The 20,954-nt window shown below is 44.1% G+C and overlaps 2 protein-coding genes across 3 annotated transcripts in view; both read right to left on the minus strand.

Moving 5' to 3' along the window:
• Window positions 1-15,390, minus strand: part of myo1g (myosin IG) — a 40,289-nt gene extending 24,899 nt beyond the window's left edge. For both annotated transcript variants that reach the window (XM_083783283.1, XM_083783284.1), the window contains exons 1-14: window positions 15,042-15,390; window positions 13,249-13,457; window positions 11,867-11,960; window positions 11,346-11,511; window positions 11,154-11,207; window positions 8,297-8,392; window positions 8,036-8,152; window positions 7,556-7,762; window positions 7,170-7,315; window positions 6,297-6,411; window positions 5,321-5,491; window positions 5,093-5,163; window positions 1,516-1,590; window positions 1,077-1,209 (exon numbers count right to left, since the gene is read on the minus strand). In XM_083783283.1, the coding sequence (XP_083639409.1) occupies window positions 1,077-1,209; window positions 1,516-1,590; window positions 5,093-5,163; window positions 5,321-5,491; window positions 6,297-6,411; window positions 7,170-7,315; window positions 7,556-7,762; window positions 8,036-8,152; window positions 8,297-8,392; window positions 11,154-11,207; window positions 11,346-11,511; window positions 11,867-11,960; window positions 13,249-13,457; window positions 15,042-15,136 (1,749 nt within the window). In that variant the 5' untranslated portion in view covers window positions 15,137-15,390. The remainder of the gene's footprint in view (window positions 1-1,076; window positions 1,210-1,515; window positions 1,591-5,092; window positions 5,164-5,320; window positions 5,492-6,296; window positions 6,412-7,169; window positions 7,316-7,555; window positions 7,763-8,035; window positions 8,153-8,296; window positions 8,393-11,153; window positions 11,208-11,345; window positions 11,512-11,866; window positions 11,961-13,248; window positions 13,458-15,041) is intronic.
• A 1,418-nt stretch (window positions 15,391-16,808) lies between these two features.
• On the minus strand, window positions 16,809-18,660 carry rbm43 (RNA binding motif protein 43). Its single transcript, XM_083773948.1, has 3 exons — window positions 18,414-18,660; window positions 18,219-18,319; window positions 16,809-18,137 (listed from the first exon to the last, which is right to left on the minus strand). Exons 1-3 carry the CDS (start codon window positions 18,595-18,597, stop codon window positions 16,977-16,979), a joined length of 1,446 nt encoding a protein of 481 aa, XP_083630074.1. The 5' UTR covers window positions 18,598-18,660; the 3' UTR covers window positions 16,809-16,976.
• Between the last annotated feature and the right edge of the window lie 2,294 nt (window positions 18,661-20,954).

The raw sequence follows: 20,954 nt of genomic DNA on the forward strand, positions 1-20,954 counted from the left end.
GACCTACAAATCTTGTTACTCTCTGACCCAAAGGACTAAGGAGCACATAACTATGTAATATGTATACAAATCACATACGGTACTTCCACTTGGCTGTCTTCCAAGAAGAGCAAGAAGAGATTCAGATAATCATTAGACAGACCAACTCTTTCTCATGTGCACTGGCCTCAAACGAGAAACAGTAAAGTAAACCAAAAGGCATATCTGGGTCAATGCTGTACACTGACATCAACAACAAAACAACAACAACAACAAACTGGTGATTTGCAACAGGTTTCAGAGTGATATGCAAACACTTGGAAGTTCGGTGCCGACTCTGCCAAGGCTGAGATCAATATAGCCAATTAATACCACGAAGAAATGTGGCACATCATTCTGTGCCCAGCGAGGCAGCCTGCAGCGACATTAAGGCATCTTACATTTGGAGGAGAGCGCAGAGTTGGCTTAAAACTTTGACTGAGCACGCCGATGCCATTCAATAATGTGGACTTCTATTTTGTATATAATTAACTCTATATAATTAAGTCTCTGTCAGACATGTTTGTAAACCATAGAATATGCATAGGCAAGTGCAAGCTGTGCAATGCATCGATTTCGCCATTCCGGCTATAGCAGGCTATCTTTTTTCAATGTGCTGAGCAATGTTGGGGACATAGCCTACATATTTTATTTGAGGTTTCTGATTAATTGATTCAGCATGAAGACTAAAGTGTGCTAAATGCATTTATGCTTTGATCTCAACCCTGATAAGTCAAGTCCAAGGCTGACTTGAGAATACGCTCAAAGTCACAGCCAAAATAAAACATGAATTCCACACGTAACGTAGGAATGGTCATAAATGTCTGTATGATTATGAATTTGTTAAATTGTGTTTCTTCAGGTGTTATAAATAAAAATCACACCCTCGATTATGACCTTAACCTTTGATTAGGACCACGTTTCATGAAAATCAGCTCATCTGTTCTGCTCACAGAAACAGACACACTCGCGCAGACAGGACCTATTACAATAGGCTGCCATACCTGCATGCGGGCAGGGAATTAATTCAGGAGGACGTGGCATCAAACATCACTGACCTTGCAAGCCAGTTTGCCCACCAGGGCCACGATGGAGTTCTTAAAAAGGGTGCCGGCAGTCAGGGGTCGCTTGGTGACCTCTGTGATGCCAAGCTGACCATCTGGCCACATCTCCTTCAGGACTGGATTGGCACTGATAGAGAGAGAGAGAGAAATAGATAAAAAGGAGGCCAAGGAGTGCAGAAAGGACATCGTTAAATGAATGGGGTTATTCAGAGTAAAGTCCTGAGTGTTGATATGTCTTATACTGTATTTGTCACATCTGTACACTATAATACGAGTCAAATTAACACTCTGGGTTTTACTGTGTACTAGCAGGGGAGCGAGAGAAAAGAGGGTGTTGAGTAAAGCTGGTCTGATCATGGAAGGTAATTTTTACTTGTCCCAGTTTGTGAAACTGTCCTGAACCTCCTCATGTTGGGAGACAAACATGTGTCACCTGTTATACATGAGACGCTTGAAATCTTGGAAAAGCAGGTCCTTGTTCTTGTCCAAAAAGCCCTCGACAGAATATCTGAAATAGACATAATGAATTAGATAAAGTCAATACATGTCATGTGACAGTAAGAGTGGTACATTTGGCTGCTACGGCTAATGGAGACTCCTGGCTGAAGAGAAGTAAATTTGTGTGCCACAAAACAGAGGCAGGGTCGTAAAATAACACCAAAACTCATGTAATCTTACATTAAATTAATGGGTCAGCTGACACCTGACACCTTTATTTATTTATTTACAATTTAGGCATTTAGCAGACGCTCTTAATCCAGAGCGATTTACATTAAGCAAGAACAAAAGCATGGTAATAGACCACATACTGTACATGTGATGTATTTATCATGAAACATGCGTAAGCTAAGAACGTAACAGTGGAATATCTATATAATGAAACTATACATACTATACTGTACTATACATATTGTGGGAGGTCGGGTGGGAATCAGGACTCAGAATGCAGTATCAGGGGTTAGACACACGGTGGCGCCCCTTGTTTTATTTCAGATAAGGTCAAACAAAAGTCAGTTTCACATCAGAATTCATCAACGATCTTCCACACTTCCTACAGTACCTCATTCCTCTATTCTACACACAGCACTGACCGAACGTGTCACAAAGCCCGTAAGCAAAGGCTTAAAACAATAGTCACACTGCTTTACTCATCTTTACAAATGAGGCACATGGATAAATTCCCCAGAGCTTATATTTGGGTGTTGGACTAAATTCACAGAGACATTCTTTGAAGCTAGGCAGTACATTGGGCATTTGGAATATTTAGGGGAAGCATCAGCAGAACAGTTCTAGCGTGTAGTGAGGTTATGTAAGCCGCCTGACCCTTTGGGTTGAAGGCGGCTGAGGATGATGACGTAAGACATTTTGGAAACAATGCTCCTGAATGAGTGGTGCCTCAAACCTCTTTTCCTTCCCCTTTTCAACTGCTCTTCCTCCTGTCTCCCTCCCTTTGCCTTTTTCTCCTCTCTCTTGCTCGCTCTCTCACACATATACCATACACATTCAACTCGCATTGTAGGTAGACACACACACACTTACATATCAGCACGCATGCATGCACACACACACATACACATAGCGTGCCACGTGTCATCTGCATGGCCCTGTGACTGAGTGTGTCCTCAGCAGTCACATCTGAAGGCCAGGATGACAAAGCTGCGAGGGACAGATGTGTCCCTGGAGCCCAGGAGTGAAAACATGCACCACCTGAACCGATTCTGGGGAGGGGGGGCTGGTGTGGGGGGGGAGAGAGAGAGAGAGAGAGAGAGAGAGAGAGAGAGAGAGAGAGAGAGAGAGAGAGAGAGAGAGAGAGAGAGAGAGAGAGAGAGAGAGAGCATGCGCAAGAGAGAGAGAGAGAGAGAGAGAGAAAAATAGATTAACACTTGTGACAGGGAAACAGGATGGATGGATGGATGGATGGATGGATGGATGGGTATAGAGTGGAAGAGAGAGAAAACAAGAAGGAGGCTAACAAGGAGACAAACCATGAGATTGAAAGAAAGGAGGAGAAGACACGAAGAGAGAACAGCACTGTATCCAGGACAGGACAGGACAGGACAGGACAGGACAGGACAGGACAGGACAGGACAGGACAGGACAGGACAGGACAGGACAGGACAGGACAGGACAGGACAGGACAGGACAGGACAGGACAGGACAGGACAGGACAGGACAGGACAGGACAGGACAGGACAGGACAGGAGTCACAGGCTTCCTACAGGGCGGAGGATGATTTAGAGAACTGTATATTTAACAATGAAGGTCACCGGTGGTGCAAGGGTAGTGAATCTAGTGATGTATTTATTACGCAGGGTGAATGTTGGCTATAGCACTGGCAGTCTCGGAAGAAAGCGACAGGTACTGTGTATGGTGATGGTCATCTTCCTTAGCTATACAGCAAATAATTCAATACATTGTACTAATACAGAGGAGCATATACAATAAAGCACACAGCTGTACAAAGTGCTAAATTTGCCGGTTGAACTTGAAGCACTGTAGGGATTTAAACTGGATGACAAAGAGCCAGGAGAGTCGCAATAAATAAGGATGAAAAAAGAATAGGAGAAGTGCACAAAGTAGGTCAAAGCCAGTGATAGAGGCTGTGTTGCGGATGAAGGGAGGGAGGGGAAGAGGACAGAGAGAGAGAGAGAGAGAGAGAGAGAGAGAGAGAGAGAGAGAGAGAGAGAGAGAGAGAAAGGGACCTGCAGGGTGGACAGGGCAATGGTATATTTAGCTTAACTAATAAAAAGAGAATAGGGCAGAATCAGATCTGATGGGACGGGGTTGCGTGGGGTGGGGGTACACTGTCAACATTGAGGTGTGGGGACCTTACAGGGGGTGACAGCTCAGTGCCAGCGCCCCCCAGGGACATGCTGAGCAGAGACTGGGCTGGGGGATAACCAGTTGACATAGACACTCAGCGACAGTGAAGGCCAGCTGTCATACAGCCGTGGTTTGTATAAGCTCTAATAATAGTGCAAACCATGCAGTGTTGATATCAAACAGGTCCTCGGTACCAAAGCTTGGACGAGGGAACAGAAATCTAAATAAATACATCTGTCCTCAACTCAAGCAGGAACTGCGTTTGTATAGTCAAACTTGAGAAAATGGCTTTCAATTGTATAAACTGTTCCTCACAAAACCAAAACTACTCTGCTTGAGTATGTTGTGTTCTATGTAATGTTGTGCTGCCCTGCCCCTCGCCCTCAGCAAAGCCTACTACCGGTACTTCAGTTCTCCCTCATTATTGCTGCCACTACTGGCTTAAGTGACCACATCTTGCAGTGTGAAAATAGTCTCATCAGCTCCCTCCCTCCACCCCACCGCATCCTCAGCACATCTTGCTCCCTTGACATTACAATGTCCTTCCATGTCTAGAATGAGGACTGTACACATGATAAGTATTAATTTTGTGAAACCAAAGCAGTAATGGACAAATGGTTGCAAAGTGGGCCTCACCTTGCCACTGTGACCTTGAAATCTGGGCTAATGTATTTATTCCTCACAGTGCGATATAGTGACACAGTGAAATTCTGTCATAGTCTGTTACTACTTAATACAGTGGTCAGTGAAATTCTTGCATCTTCTCCATATTAAATTATACTATATATTCATTGCCCATCAGTATCAAGGACAATGAATTTCAGCTGCGTTAGACTTGATGATTGCGCGACACTACAAAAGTTTAGATCTACTATCCCCATACATAATTGTTGAATATTTCAAAGGGAATGATCACAACTGAGCACATCATGAGAATGAATACATCTTTATAGTGGCTTAAAGTCATTTTCACCCCCATTACAAACTTTTATGATAATTTCAAACACAATCTCAACCAATATGCCATAAAGTGCCCTCTTGGAAATGGGATTACATGCCATCTGCTTGTCGGTAAACAGTAACAAAGCAGCATGTCACGTGTTCTGCCATAAACTCTCCCCCAGGCTGAGGCTGATGACATAATGATGAAGTCAGCAAAACATAATACACAAAATAAAACAACTCACGTGACATCTCCAGCGTAGTGCCGGACACGGAAATGCTTCTGAAACTCCATGGTTTTGTCAGTGGGGCTGAGCTGGATGGTTGGGAATACAATGCATAATTGATCATTGATCAAAGAAGAACAAAACAGAATGAGATCTACACGGCTGAGTTACTGTAGGAGTTCATTGGAAAGGAGAAGGGGATGTGATGGAAAAGAGACGACAGGCAGAGGCTGTTCTTGGTCTGACCTTGCGGGAGGTGTAATGGGGGTGCTGTGCCAATTTGTCGTTCATGCTCTCCAGACAGACGGTGTCTGTAACGTTGCCTACACCGAGGCAAGCTTCATCCAGGATGGAGATGATGCCTTTGTGTGGCTGCTCCACAAGATCCAAAATGATCTGGTTGTTGAAGTAGTCGATCTGGACACACACACCATTAAAAAAGAAATAATAATAACGTTAAAGGAGCCCATTTTCAACAATGGCTTCATATAACTGGTCCTCACTATTGCTCATTGCGATGCTTGGGTGGCGCAGTGGTAAAGTGCGGAGGTTGTGGATGGTTTCAAATCTGCCATGGTGCATCCAGTTCTGTCGAGCATCTTGTGTTCACAAATAGGCAGGTGTTTGGGGGAGGTAAGCTGGGAGGGGAGGGTGATATTTGTCACTGCACCTAATCCCACCTGTTGGGCGGGAGGAGTAGGACGAATGCCCTAGGTCCTCCCGGTGGGGGCTCCTCACAGGCAAGTGGTGAGTCAGTACAGTAGGATACAAGAGCAGTGACAACACGTGTGTGGGGAAGAAATAATTGGCATAACAACTAAAATGGGGAGAGAAAAAAAAGGTAAAAAGCGCAAAACATGTGGACAGTTCAGAAACATGCCTACCAATGATATCAAACTAATAGCAACTTTCTCTTCCTGTCACCGGTAGGCAGGTTTCTGAACTAGCTCACTTCTGAGACTCAGAGTGAGTAGAAGAAATGATGCCATCCTGAGCATAATGGGCATTCGTGAGGACCAATTAAATGCTATATATGCTTTGGAACGGACTGATTTCTATCACATTAGCTATTGGGGAAATTTATACCAGGCAGCTGCACTATGTTTGAGTATTTACATGGATGTTTCATAACTTTCACTTCATATATGCATGTGATTGTGATTATACTGTACGTGTCTCTCCATGTCTGACTGTGTTTATGCCTGTATCTGTGTGTACCCACGTGTTGCCAAGTGATGCCCTCTCTCTGGTATTCACTCTGCTCCTGACAGAGGATCAGCTCTATGAAGAGCTGCTGGAGCTTCTCATTACAGTAGTTGATGCAGAACTGTTCGAAACTGACCAACAACACGGGAACAAAGCAGTTAGCGAGAAACATCGTCTGATTCTCTTTATGCATAACTAACTAATACATAAAGGAGTAACCAGAAAAGTGTTACAAATCAACATATTTGATATTATTTTGATGACAGCTTTGTACACTTTGTACACTTGAATTACTTTTCTTTCCTTCTAAAATGTTTGTAACATTCTGTTGTGAAGTTAGGGTTGACATAGCCCTAAAAGACTAAACGAACTCAACTAAAAGAGGAATGTCCATCATTGCGAATGAAGATCGGTCCATTCGGAGTTGCAAAACTCATCAAGCTCTATGAAAAAAGTGTCTCTCATATTACCATAGGAAAGGAAGACCCAGAGTTACCTCAGATGACCGTAGTTTACATTACAGTCAAAATAAATGCATACAAATTCCAGGTACAGTAACAGACACATCTCAACATCAACTGTTCAGACTGTGTACATTATATCAAGCCCCCAATGTTAACTGAAGAGAAGAAAAGACCTGATTGGGCCAAAAAACACAAGCAATGAACAAAGTCGATGATTAGATGGCTCTAACATCTGGGGCAAAAATATTGAAAATATATATTAATACTAGCGATTCTTAACTTGACCCAGTTGCATGTCCTAAAATGGCCAGGACCAAAGCCAACAGTACTCTACTCTGGGTCCCAGAGCTGGAACTGAGAACCACTGATAGATGTTATATGTATTGTACAGTACATCCATTTAGGTGAATTGATGAGGGACCAACCTGTTGTTATCAAAGATCTCAAAGCCATAGATATCCAGGACCCCAATGACAGTGTTTTTCCCATCAAGCAGTGGGTTGTAGTCTTTAACTTCAATAACAGTGTTGATACGACCCACAATCCAGGCAAAAAGTCTCTCGTACAGAGCCTGCAGTGCCGAGACGAAGGGGGGGAGGGAGGGAATATACGGTAGTGAAATTGACAAGTGAGAAAATTAGATACAAGCAAAGTGTTGGAGAATTATGATGTTAACACAGTTTACCTCAGGCAGCGAGCTTGATTTAAAAACAATCAATTCACTAGCTAACAGGTTCAGTATACAAGTTGTGTATTAGCCATAGGTTGTGATGAGAGAATAACATGATCTTATCTGACGAGAGAATAACACCTTGGCAAAAGCATCCCTCCCAGAGCAGGCCTCCTGTTGCGTGTGTCCCTTCTCTATAATTTCGCCACCCCCAGTGGCTACAGTGCGGTACAGCAGGCTCTTACTGACAGTATCTGGCTCTGTGGTGGTCAGCTCAGCAATGTGGTTCACAGCCTCTAGCCCCACCACCTGGACACTCTCACCATCACACTCAAACTGAATATTACCCTGAAAAGGTACACGCATCATTAGACACAAGATCACTATACAATTTTACTAACTAATCATTCTAGAAAGTGTACACGAGCATATACTATATATATATACATGTGAACATTCATTCATGTGTTTTGTTGTTTTAATGGTTTTTAAACCACATGAACCCTAGCCTATTCTGGGCATGCAACAATTAGGCGAACATTCCTTGATAATAGCAGAAACCAAGCACAGATAGGGGCTAAGACAGTGGGCAACTGGGTAATCAACTGCGCTATAACCTACCAGAAGAAGAATGGTGGCCAGGATCATGTAGATGGAATCAATCTCTGCTTCTGAGAAACCAATCACCTTCAGAGCACTCATCACTGCTTTGTGACTGGAGCGATCATTGCTGGATGCCTAAAGGACAGAGAGGTGTTTGAACACATGGACTGAATGGAACGAATCCAGAAAGAAACTCAATGAAGAGGCAAATATTAACTGCCAAACGATAAAAGGTTATTGACATAAAAGGTAGATTAAAGCTATAAATCACAGACTTACAGTGGTCTCAGCTCCCTCTTTGGTATAGACATAAACAGTAGGGTCATTTTGTAGGTGAAAGGACTCCAGAATCTCATCAGAGCCTCCACGCAACAACTGTCAAAACACAAACTCATAGATTTACTACGTTTGCAATGAGAATACCTATATCTCATATGCTCAAAATTGACTCAGAATACTTGAACTATGGCATATCACATTTCTATTGTCCCACTTCCACCGGATGCTAATGCTAGCTTGGCTATCGGACAGTTACATGGCAGCATTAGCAGCCAGATGAGCAGACATCCTGACGCTGTACACGTCGTAGCGGGGGACTTTAACCAGGCGGATTTGAAAGCAGCACTCCCCAAATTCCACCAGCATGTTAAATGTGCTACGAGAGGACACTCTGGACAAGGTCTACTCTAACATCAAACTTGGCTACAGGGCAAAACAACTACCGCACCTGGGCAAGTCTGACCATATGTCCCTGCTTTTAATTCCTGCATATGCCCCCCTAAGGAAAACGCCCACCATCATAAAAACTGTCAAAACTTGGCCTGAGGATGCCTCTGAGCAGCTGCAGGACTGCTTCGACAGGACCAACTGGGATGTTTTTGAACACCAGGACCTGAATGTGTTCACAGACAGTGTTCTGTGCTATATTAAAAATTGCACAGACAATGTCACAGTGGACAAACGCATCCGGGTCTACCCCAACCAGAAGCCCTGGATGACCCGGGAGGTCCAGCGGCTGCTGAAGGAGAGGAACACCGCCTTCAGGTCTGAGGGTAGGGCTAACTACAGCACAGCCCGAACGAACCTGAGGAGAGGCATCAGAGAGGCCAAGGCTGACTACAGGAGGAAGATCGAGGACCATCTGGACAGCAACAACAGCAGGCAGGTGTGGCAGGGAGTCCAGCAGCTTACCAACTACAGGACTACCGTCGGAGCTGTCGAGGGTGACGTCTCGTTGGCAGAGGAGCTAAACACCTTCTTTGCCCGCTTCGAGGCAGAGCCACCGGAGGCAGCAACGTCACACCCCACGGTCCACAGCAGCTTCACCTTCACAGTGGAGGAGCACGAGGTGAGGTGCACGCTGCGGGCCATCAACCCGAGGAAGGCTGCGGGTCCTGACGGCGTCACTGGACGTGTACTGAAGGACTGCGCGGACCAGCTGGCTGGGGTCTTCACCAGGATCTTCAACCAGTCCCTCGCCCAGTCCACTGTCCCACTCTGTCTGAAATCCTCCACCATAGTCCCCCTGCCCAAGAAGCGCAACATCTCCAGTCTAAATGACTACCGGCCGTCACACTCACACCAGTGGTGATGAAGTGCTTTGAGAAGCTGGTCCGGGGTCACATCACATCACTCCTGCCCCGTGGCTTTGACCCCCACCAGTTCGCTTACAGGGCCAATAGATCCACAGAGGACGCCGTGGCCACAGCCCTCCATGCTGCACTGTCCCACCTGGAGCAGCAGGGGAGCTACGCGCGGTTGCTCTTTGTGGACTTTAGCTCTGCTTTAACCCCATCCTCCCCCACAGACTGGTGGATGTACTGGGGGAACTGGGTTTTCCACACCTGCATGTGGATTAAAAGCTTCCTGTCTGGTCGCAGTCAGAGGGTGAGAGTGGGACAGCACATGTCTACGTCCCTCAGCCTCAGTACCGGCTCCCCACAGGGCTGTGTGCTGAGTCCGCTGCTCTACACCCTCTACACACACCAATGCACCCCCGCCCACCGCAGCAACACCATGGTGAAGTTTGCGGATGACACCACAGTAGTAGGGCTCATCTCCAAGGGAGATGAGTCAGCCTACAGGGATGAGGTGGTGCAGCTGACGGACTGGTGCAGAGAGAACAACCTGCTCTTGAACACATCCAAGACCCAGGAGCTGGTCATAGACTACAGGAACACCCCTGTTCATTAATGGGGACTGTGTGGAGAGGGTGTCCTCCTGCCGTTTTCTGGAGTCCACATGGAGGAGGGCTTGACCTGGAGCACGAACACCTCTGAGCTGCTGAAGAAGGCCCAGCAGAGACTCTACTTCCTGAGGGTGCTCAGGGGGAACAACATCACACAGAGACTGCTGGTGTCCTTCTATCGGTGCTCCATAGAGAGCATACTAACGTACTGCATATGTGTGTGGTACACCAGCTGTACAGTGGCGCAGAAGAAAAAGCTCCAGGGGGTCATAAATACGGCACAGAAGATCGTTGGCTGCCCTCTCCCCACACTGGAAGAACTACACAGAGACCGCTGTCATAAAAAAACTCTGAACATTATAAAAGACACTTCCCACGCCGATCACTCACTGTTTGAACTGTTGCCATCAGGCAGACGGTACAGAGTGATCAAGTCCAAGACCAACAGATTCAGTAACAGCTTCTATCCCACAGTGGTAGTTGCACTCAATGCTGCTAAGAAATGATCTGTTGCTGCGACACTTTTTAGTTTCTCTGCTATCTTAAGTACAATAAGGGTTTGTTGTGCGATAACAGCTGAAATTACATGTTTGTGCATTAGTGCTGCTGAGGTTGTGCAATAACAAGAAGTCATGTGTGTTTTTGTTTTAGCTTGTACAGTATGTTTTTTTGTGATATGATGCACTGATTGGTTGGCACTTTTAATTTCGTTGTACACGTTGCAATGACAAATAAAGATCTATCTATCTATCTATTCTCTTCAAATGAGATGGACAGCACTTGCAGTCAGGTCTTTTTTTCTGGTATTTATATGAATTTGGTCAGTATTAAAGCCTTACTTATTTTCTTGAGACACATTAGGGATGCTAGGTTTCAAGCAGTTAAACATTATTAACACAAGAAAGAGTTTGAGCATGTTTAAACTTTAACATTTGTATTAGTGTCTACCTGATAGAATGAATGAAAGTTCCTCTCCCCCTCTTGCTGGTGGATCACCCTAGACTAGCAAGGGAAAACAGAACATTATTATTGTGAGCAATAAACCATAATTGACACAGGTTAGGAAACAATGGTCTATTACTCTATCTATGTGACACATAACAAGCAGGGTCAATGCCACCTGGACCCCCGTGCCCTCACCTTCTCTAGCAGATAGTTGTTGATGTGTCCACCAGTGGGGTCACCGTTGAAGTTGAAGTTGATGTCCATGTACTTGCCGAAGCGGCTGGAGTTGTCATTTCTAGTCGTTTTGGCATTCCCAAACGCCTCCAGCACACAGTTGGACTTCAGCAGCACGTTCTTCACACTGATTTATGATCAGAGCGGTGACCATGATGGAAGGATGCGGGCCACATCCACAGGGGAAGGGAAAGATAGGGCATAGTGAAATGATGGATGGTTAATGTCAAACCCTCCAACAAACTCTCGTCAAACGGTCCAATGATTGATGTGATATGAATTGAACTTGAGAGTAGGAAATGTCAGCATTGAATAACTTTTGAGGCTGTTGTACAGGTTCACTGTGTTGCTCAAGGACACCTGGTACAGGTAGTCGCTCTAACTCCTGAGCCTCTGGCACCCCTCGAGTCATAGAGCAAGTGATCTTTATCTCTCTCCACCCAAACGTCATAGCTTCCTAATCCTCAGTATTAATTACTTACCTCTCTACCTCTGCCCTCTGGTTGGGGTTGGTGATGGCTGCTATGTACTGCATGATGTACTTGCTGGCCTCTGTCTTTCCTGCTCCACTCTCACCTTGGACAACACACATAGGCGGGGTAATGGTAAACGGAGGCAAATTATGGCAATGGCAAAACACACAACAGTAGTCTCAATCTTCTATTCTAACGCATGGAAACTTACTGCTAGTAAACAATAATGCAGTGGCTGTACTCAATTGTCTATCACTTACATTTGAGGGACGTTTAATACATTTCAGCAGAGCAGCAGGGGTGGTATTGCAGTCGCTGTACTGCACTGCAGTGACGAAAAGAGAGCTGAGCCAGAAGGCAAAGCGCTCTGTCTACTGAGCAATCTTCGTTCCTACTCTCACCTATGGTCATGAAGTGTGGGTCATGACTGAAAGAATATTAAAGGTCGCGAATACAAGCGGCCGAAATGCCTTTTCTCAGACGGGTGGCTGGCATCTAGATAGGGTGAGAAGTTCAGTCGCGTGATTGAGACTCGGAGTAGAGTCACTGCTTCTTCGCCTGGAAAGGAGCCAGCTTAGGTGAGTTAGGCATCTGGTTAGGATGCCTCTCGAACATCCTCTCCCTAGGGAGGTGATCGTTGCACGTCCCACTGGGAGGAGGCCCCCGGGCAGACCAAGGATGAGATGGTGGGATTGCATCGACTCACTGGCCTTGGAACGCCTCTGGAGAGGGAAGTCTGGAGCGCTCTCTGGTGGAGCTGTTGCCCCCGCGACCCGACGACGGATAAGCAGATGGATGGATGGAAAATACACAGATTACTATGAAAACCTGTGATTTCGTCGCTCCGTCAGTCACGCCACCATATATGGCCGCCAGTCGCTCAAGCCTCATGACACGTCACGCCACCATATATGGCCGCCAGTCCCTCACGCCACGTCACGCCACCATATATGCTATATGGCCATCAGTCCCTCACGCCTCGTGACATGTCACGCCACCTTATATGGCTGTCAATCCCTCACGCCTCATGACATGCTCCATAATATATGGCCGTCTCCATATATGAAGATCCCAACACTGACATCATCAAACCCCGGATAGCCATACATGGAGAAGACTGGATCATCACCTAGATCTGCATATATGGAGCCGGCCAGCAACTCCACATCTGACCTCAAACCCTTAGATCTCCATATATGGAGCTGACCTGTTCTGACATTCCATATGTTGATCTGACCTCGTCAAACCCTGTACACTCAAGACACGCTCCATATATGGTCTTTAGAGCAATGTCGCTTCTCGTTCTCAGTCATGATGCTCGATTTGGGCTTTGTTGAAGCTCATCGAGCATTACTGTATGTATTAAATGATAGCGAATGAGTGGGACTTACCTGAAATGACAATGCAGGTGTCTTTGGCTCGTCTCTTCATGGCCTTGTAAGCGGCATCAGCAACTGCGTAGAGGTGTGGTGGGTTTTCGTACAGCTCCCGTCCACGGTAGGCGTCAATGGCATTTTTTCCATAAATGTCCAGCTCTCTGTATGGGTTGACTGAGACCACCACTTCTCCAATGAAGGTGTAGATACGGCCTTTCTCAAACCTGAACAAAGATAAAAGAAAAGACGGTAAATGCATTGCATGCATGTAAAATTGACTAATTCATTATTACATCTATGGCCTTAAACTAATATTTTATTCTTCATACTGCATCAATCAGGAAATACATGGAAGTTATAAATTAAAGTTAGGCACCATCAGTATGGTTAAGAATAAGATTAGGCAAGGGTTTGGTGTGGTTAAGGTTAGATTAAGTACATATACTGTGTACAAAGTAGCTATACGCACACCAAAGTCCTTGTGGCGGTGCCGGCACACAGGAAAACTGTAGAGGAGATCTTGAAAAAACAAGAATACACACAAGAATACACAAATATGAATCCCAAGGATTCATTTTTGTCTTAACCGCTGTCCTAATAAAATATTGGCACTCTGGCTATTGGCGTGTGCGGCCACATTCTTGTTTTTTAAGATCTCCTCTTAAAGATTAAGTACATAGACATGGCCTAGCTTCATGCAAGCCTGGTGGTTGATGTATTGTCAGAGGCAATACATAACCACTATTACACACCTCAGTCAGTGTCAAAACGTTCCACTGAAGTGAACAATACCCTGGAGCTATAGTAAATGTAACACATGCAGCTATCACTCATATGCCGACCATGACAGGAAGTGATGCAAGAGCGTATGAAAAGCAGGAAGTATATTGTATCTATGTGGCTCAATGTGGTTCAAGAGTGTTGCTTCCTCAACCTTGTCCATCTTGTTATAGTTTCATGAGATATGGACAACGCTGATAGACCCAGGGTTTAAGAACTGCTCAGGTTGAAGTCCAAGCGCTACGGAAGCTAATATAGGCTAGTGCCTATGAAAACAATTATCTGCCCTGGATGATTCATCAATAAAATAGTCAGCATTTCAAATTGATTTACAAAAACTAATAGTTTGAAGTGATTGGCAAATATTAGAAGTAAAGAGCCATTGGGGAATAATGTAAGTGCATCAGACCATTGCTGTTTAGTATGGTAATAATTAGATGGTTAAATGTTATGGCACTCCTATAAATATAACCTGATCAGGAGAAAAGCTTTGCTAAGCCATAAACCATTGTAATATCAACTCACAACTGTAAATAATCTAAAACACGTTTTGTTTACATCGGTACCGCAAAAGGGTTACCCTTTTGCTGTTGAAATGCTAATCATAATAATAAATATGAATGTTATTTTGTATGTATCGTAGCAACACAAAAAAGCGGTAAAGACAGTCAAAGTGGAGATTTCCCCATCCCACCCAGTGCTGGGCTCTTACTTCCTCAATTACTACTGTATCTTGGAGGAAGTACTTAAATGGTCAAGAACATTTCACCATGTGATGTGCTTCAAGCTTAGACTTTTTAGGAGAACTGTTAGCACTTTACAACTGCCTTAGCTTTCAGAATAAAACCATGAAAATGTATATCACAACTTATATCAATTGCACAATTGCACACTGAAGAACATCTAATCAAAATAGCATTTTCTTTTGGCAATTCAGGACATGTATGGAATGTTACCCTTTCCATCTTTGCCATCCAGCTGATAATCCATATCTCTCTCCCTACCTCCCTCTGGGTATCAGGCCTTACCTCAACTTCAGGTTTTCCATAAACTGTTCCATTGTCACTTCATCCAGGAGTACAAAGTCTGACTTCCCAAACTCTAGGTCCTCGAGCTCCGACATCCCTGAGGACAAATCAGTCCTCACACACCCACAAAGGCCAACAGAGAGAGGACTGAAAGCAACTGACAAGAGAGGAAAGAGAAGTGTAGACTTCTGTGGTCCGGTAGTGAAGGCACAGTTTGTGTATGTCTGGCAGTGGGTGTGGTGTAACTGTTCTTTTTGTGGATTAGGGTGTGCTTCAACGAGTCACTGAGGGCTGTGGTCTACATGCTACAGCACGTCATCCTGTCAGTCAGTCCATGTGTGTGTGTGTGTGTGTGTGTGTGTGTGTGTGTGTTTGCGCACATACATGCATGCTCATCTATATATACAGCAGAACTATCATTAAACCCATACACCACTTCTGCATCCTCCTCCCGGACTCTCTTCCTGCCACACATAGCTGTGAGGGCCTCTGTGTTTCAGAACTTATCGTGGCAAAAAACCCGATCACAATGTCAAACTTTTCCTGCTCACTTTCCGTCACGGTATTCCTCCGTGTGCACATTCTGCATTCTTTCCTCCCTCATTTTGAATTTGATTTCCCAATATTATAACCGTGAGATATTTGTGACAAAGCCTTGGAAGATTAACTTTGTAATTATGGGCAATAAACCCAAAAGGATCCTTTTGGGTTTGGGTAAGGATCCTTAGTATGCGCAATACACTCGGTTAACATTTGAGAGCAAAATGATTCAAAGGCACAAGACCACGTGGTAGTGTACTGTCTGGTTTCAATTCCACAACACATTACTATTGTTAGCTTTGCCTCTACATCTCCATACATCTCATTTCTTCTTTTGAAGTGAAGAGTTAGACAAATCACCCAGAGGATATATGTTTTTGGCCCTATCACCACTACATGCTGGGGCATGGTCCTCCAATGTTTCAACAGTGGCGGCTTATCTTTCCCAACACAGGCAGAGCAGTACAGCTCAAAATATGACTCAGATGTCATCCTTGTTCCATGACAAGCAATTAACTCAGCTTTATGTTTGTTACTTTGTTCTATATACAGAATATATTTAGTGACATTTTGAGCCAATGTCATGCAAGCATTGACTGGAAAGTGGTATGAGTCAGATGACGTCACGTCACGTTTCAATGGACATTGCACCAACATTTTTGGTAACTGGGCATGTCACAACTGACCCAACTATAAGCCCACTTGCAGTATGTTCCCTCTTCTTTTCATGATGCCGTTTCATGACTGTATAGGTTTTTCTTGACTCACGACAGGGAACAATTGACACAGTTCCCACTGTGTTGTTTGCCGTCTACCATCATGATGAACTCTAATCCAATAATTGCTGAACCTCATTATGTACCCAACATGACCACTCTTGTCACCGATCAATAGTCTGAATCATCATGTCAACACGACAATCCACGACCAACAATGTCTGTCCGGGTAGATTAAAAAAAGCATTAGTTCCTGTGAGGGGTTATGTTGTTATCTAGATGTTGGACTCAGATGTAGCCAAATTTAATTACACCAACATTAATTTTGCCAACAGCATGAGAATACCTTAAAGATACAGACTGACGGAAATCAAAATAAATTACATACACAATACTCCTCTTAATGTTTAATCGAAACGTCCCAAATTAAAACACAAACAAAACATCATACTATTCCGCTTTGTGGCTTCCTCCTGCGGTTAGGGACAGGGTTAGTAATGAGCGTGTCGAAATAGTGATTTTAATTATACTGTGGTTTAATACCTATGTTTGGCAACTTTTTACATTCAAAAACAGATTAGTTTGAATTAGAATTGTCCCCAAGGAAAACATAGGACAATACATAATGCAATTGCTATATAATGTTGACACGCACGGGAAACCCAGCAGCAGCATTCAATCATTTCCTGTATATTTTCTTTATCTTTTGATTGATGTCTGTCGCGGAAAACCTATTTAAAAATGCCTTCACTTTCTTGGTTGAAGGATCAGCCTGGTTTGCTTTGTTGTGGCTGTGGTCAGCACCAGCCCTCTCTTCCCTGACCTTTTCCCGGGATTCAGAGTTGCATCTTGCTCTACGGAGTCGAGGGTCTGGCTCAGCAGCCGCTGCTCCATCATCCTGGTATTTAGATGGGTAGTCGTAACCCTGTGCGTCGGGAGTTGCGTTAGCATCACGAGCACTCGGTTTCACTTTGGACAGTGAGCTACTCCTCCCCTTTGACCCGCGGTCTAACGTCCTCCCAGCTCGTACTGGTGGCAACTGCACGGTGGGCTTTCCCAAAAGCCTCTGCATTACCTCATAGCAGTCTCGAGATGGCCCAACCAGGTGAATTGTGTCCCCTGTTTGACTGATGACCACCATTGGATAAATAGCCTTGTATACCTTAATTTGTTTAATGATGTTTGCGCGGGTAACGCTGTCATGGTCTGACAGACAGATATGCTGGGTGCGTAGTGATTTGGTAAGATCATCCAGAAGTTTTTGCAGTTCCCCCCTGGCAACATTTGCACTGCTCCCTGATAAGATGACATTGATTAAGCCAGGACCCACAGGAGACAAGTCCATTTTAATGGTATGGCTGTTTAGTATGAAAGCAATATCTTTTGTTTTGAAGGACTGAGCATAACGCAACACATCCTCATCAGTGACAAAGGCTTCACTTCTTGCCCGGGGGTGATTTTGTATTGAAGACTGGTCTGCTTGTTCCAGAGGGGAAGAGTTGATGGGATACATGGGCAGGGCTGGAGAGATAAAGGTACCTCTGCTACCAGCAGCATACATCGAGTTATCTTCAGTATGGGCTTTGTATATTGCACCTGTGGAGCGATTGTGGCCATTAAGTGAAGCTGAGGATGTGGTGTTCTGGGAGTGGCTTTGTGAGCTAAGAAGCTTCTCCAAGCGAGCCTTCACGGCTGTCAGCATCATAAATGTTCCCTTGACACGCACCTGCTCTCTGGACGTGCGAGTTGTCACAAAACCATGCAAAGTGAGGAGTTTCATCACTTCTGTCTCCTCAGGGAAGATGCTGATATCCAGGGTGGCCTCTACTGGAATATCTACCTGCAGAAGGAAGGAAAATTCAGAATGAGCTGCTATATGTGAGTGCTATATGTGACTGAGTAGCCTATGAGTATAGCCTACCTCTGGCATGTCAACAGGTTTTACTGTTAATGGAAATTGTCGATTATCAACCTCCATCACATGGGATTGATAGGAACCATGTTGCAATACACGGGCAGCGACTGGGGTGGTGGGTAGAAGTACACGATATTTAGGGTCTGCATGAGCCATTTTTCACCATTAAAGTCTTAATCAAGCGTCCATGATGATATTTACCTTCTGGCTCCTCAAATATGATCAAGGCCTGTCCCGGGCGGTATGAAGGGTACAGCACTCTCTGCACCTCACCACCTCCGTGACGACCTCGCAGGAAATGTATGGTGAGCTTGTCAACAATTCTGTCAGCCGGCAGAATATTTGGAACCCCAAGAACCTCCACGGCAATTCCTCTCCTCGCCATTGTCACTTACTCACTTTAGTAGGCCTAATTTGCAATCATTGTCTGGCAGGTGCTGTTCAGACGTATAGCCTACTGTCTCAGTGCAGGTGCCTATCTGCAGAATCCGTAGTCCCAATTCCCATCTCTAAAGTGAAAGTAGACTTCATAGTTTCGACGAAAATAAAGCCAAAGCCGTTGACTTTACCAACACTTGACCAACACGTTGAACCGTTCAGACTGGACGTGCGAGTTGTCTCAAAACTATGCACGTGCGAGTTGTCTCAAATTCAAAACCATGCAAAGTGAGTTGCATCACTTCCGTGATCTCCTCAGGGAAGATGCAGATTAAGATTAAGGTTACTGACTACAGTAGGCTATAGGCTAGCCTACCACAGTAATGTTAGTAAACTATGGTTTCGAATTCGAAAACTATGCTTGCATAGGCTATCATAAATTAAGTATCCCCAGAAACTGCTGTGAACCAGGAATATAATGCGGCCATGAGGGTAATTTAGCTTCTTCACCTAAAGATCAAATTTACTCACTTTAAATTCAGTAGTTCACCAATGCCAGTCAATGTCAATATTAGTCAGCCGAAATGGAAAGCGAAAGTTAGGTGTGCGTGGCTGCCTGCAGACAAACGGGGATTTCAGTCTTTTCAGCCTATAATCTACGGTACTCTTATAGCCACTGGCACGCGCAAAAACAAAATCTTATGAGTATGACCACGTACATAAATGTTTCGGATTAATATGATCATTTTGTAGTAGCCTACTCCGCTTATTAATCATAACTCAGAATGTGGCTTTGCTTTGTAAAACATTCCATATAAAATAACAATACCGCCATCTAGTGTCAAACAATGTAAAACAAGTAGTGCAGTGTATTAAAATTGTAAGATTACTTTATTAGGACTGGCCGCATTGCTTCCAGATCAGTCATTCATTATTTCATTCTGATAGCAGATCATAGCACATGACTATGCAATGGTAATGTAAGAGGAAAATAAAGTTCAGTTTACAGTTGGAAGCTTCGGAAATGCCAACAAGCTTTGCAAAAATGTCTTACTTCTTTCAGATACTTGATGTAACTGTCCCAGCAATGGGATTTTCTATTTCTATTCTATTTTGTTGCGTACCTTTCGGAAAATGTATATATGTGAACATTAGGTAGATTTATTTGGGTACATATGGTAAATGCATGGTGATATAGTGCCATCTACCGTGCTCTGGTTTTGTGGTCTGTCTGGTTCAGGGGCAGGTTGAATTAGGCTCACCTGCTCCGATTACCTAATTTCGATCACCTGTTGGGTCTTGGGCATGTTAAAACAAATAGAGCAGAGCAGGAGAGGAGCTTTCATGTCAGTCTCCACAAAAGATGAAAGAAAGATGACAAAGATAAGAAAGAAAACAAGAACTTAACTGAACTCCTAAAATCTGTGCAGAAGGCGCATACGGTACGTTCCCAATTGTTTTGTTTGTTTCTGTAAAAGTTTTATTGCTATTGTATTGTTTGTTTACATTTCATTGTGTTCATATTGTGTTTCTTTATATAATAATACGGACCTCAGGATTGACTTACAACAAGGACATTCATATTGCATCGTTTCATTGTATTTAAAAGTATATGGTTGTGTTTTTGTTGCAGTTTTTCACGGTTGCCACTTGGGAAAATAAAAAGCCCTTAGTGAGATCAGTTGGAACGGTGTCTTATTTCTGCCACGGATAAAGATGGTTTAGGAGCAGTTACACTTGACATAGGAATGATCGAGGCAATGCCAGCATCAGCTTGAACAAACAATGCTTTTGTAACCAGTGCTGCAGTTTACTATAAAATAAACACTGAGATCACATACCTGCTGTAACCGTATAATTTTTTTCAGGTCTGGTAGCAGTTTACAACCCATATCCAGGTTATAGTAAATTGTATGCATTGCTGGAATGGGGCACAGTTATCCTAAATTAATTGTACTTTAGATTATCACAGAGCGTATCATACCATAGTTAAACAAATACAGAAATAAATCAAACCTTGATTTGCTAACAAATGAATACCTTCAAATCATTTGCTTAATAACAGCAAGTACACAGCACAAAGTACAGGCTTTAGTTCCGACATACTATTGGTCCGACTGTCATTAGAATGTCAACCTATCTCAAACCCTAACCTAACCATAGAGTAGCACATGTTCGACTGAATGTCGGACTGTTTGTGTCGGATCTGCGTGTGCATACCCACAGGTCCAACCAGGATGTCACTTAATATGAATACAAAGGGGACATTTCATTGTCAAATACAAGGCACAAGCAGTCTCTTACCAATGCCACCTCAAGCGATCACATACCAATAATGAATGCTGTTAAGTTGTATTGTTAACA

Source organism: Protomyctophum parallelum (assembly GCF_964188405.1).
Source record: "Protomyctophum parallelum genome assembly, chromosome: 1".
NCBI classification, from domain to species: Eukaryota; Metazoa; Chordata; class Actinopteri; order Myctophiformes; family Myctophidae; genus Protomyctophum; species Protomyctophum parallelum.

Excerpts from the sequence above, each read along its gene's own strand:
- rbm43 (XM_083773948.1), bottom strand. The coding sequence starts at position 18,597 with ATGGCGAGGAGAGGAATTGCCGTGGAGGTTCTTGGGGTTCCAAATATT. Across the intron at positions 18,320-18,413 it reads CATATTTGAGGAGCCAGAAG|TCGCTGCCCGTGTATTGCAA; the intron begins GTAAATATCATC and ends CCACCACCCCAG. Across the intron at positions 18,138-18,218 it reads AACCTGTTGACATGCCAGAG|GTAGATATTCCAGTAGAGGC; the intron begins GTAGGCTATACT and ends TTCCTTCTGCAG.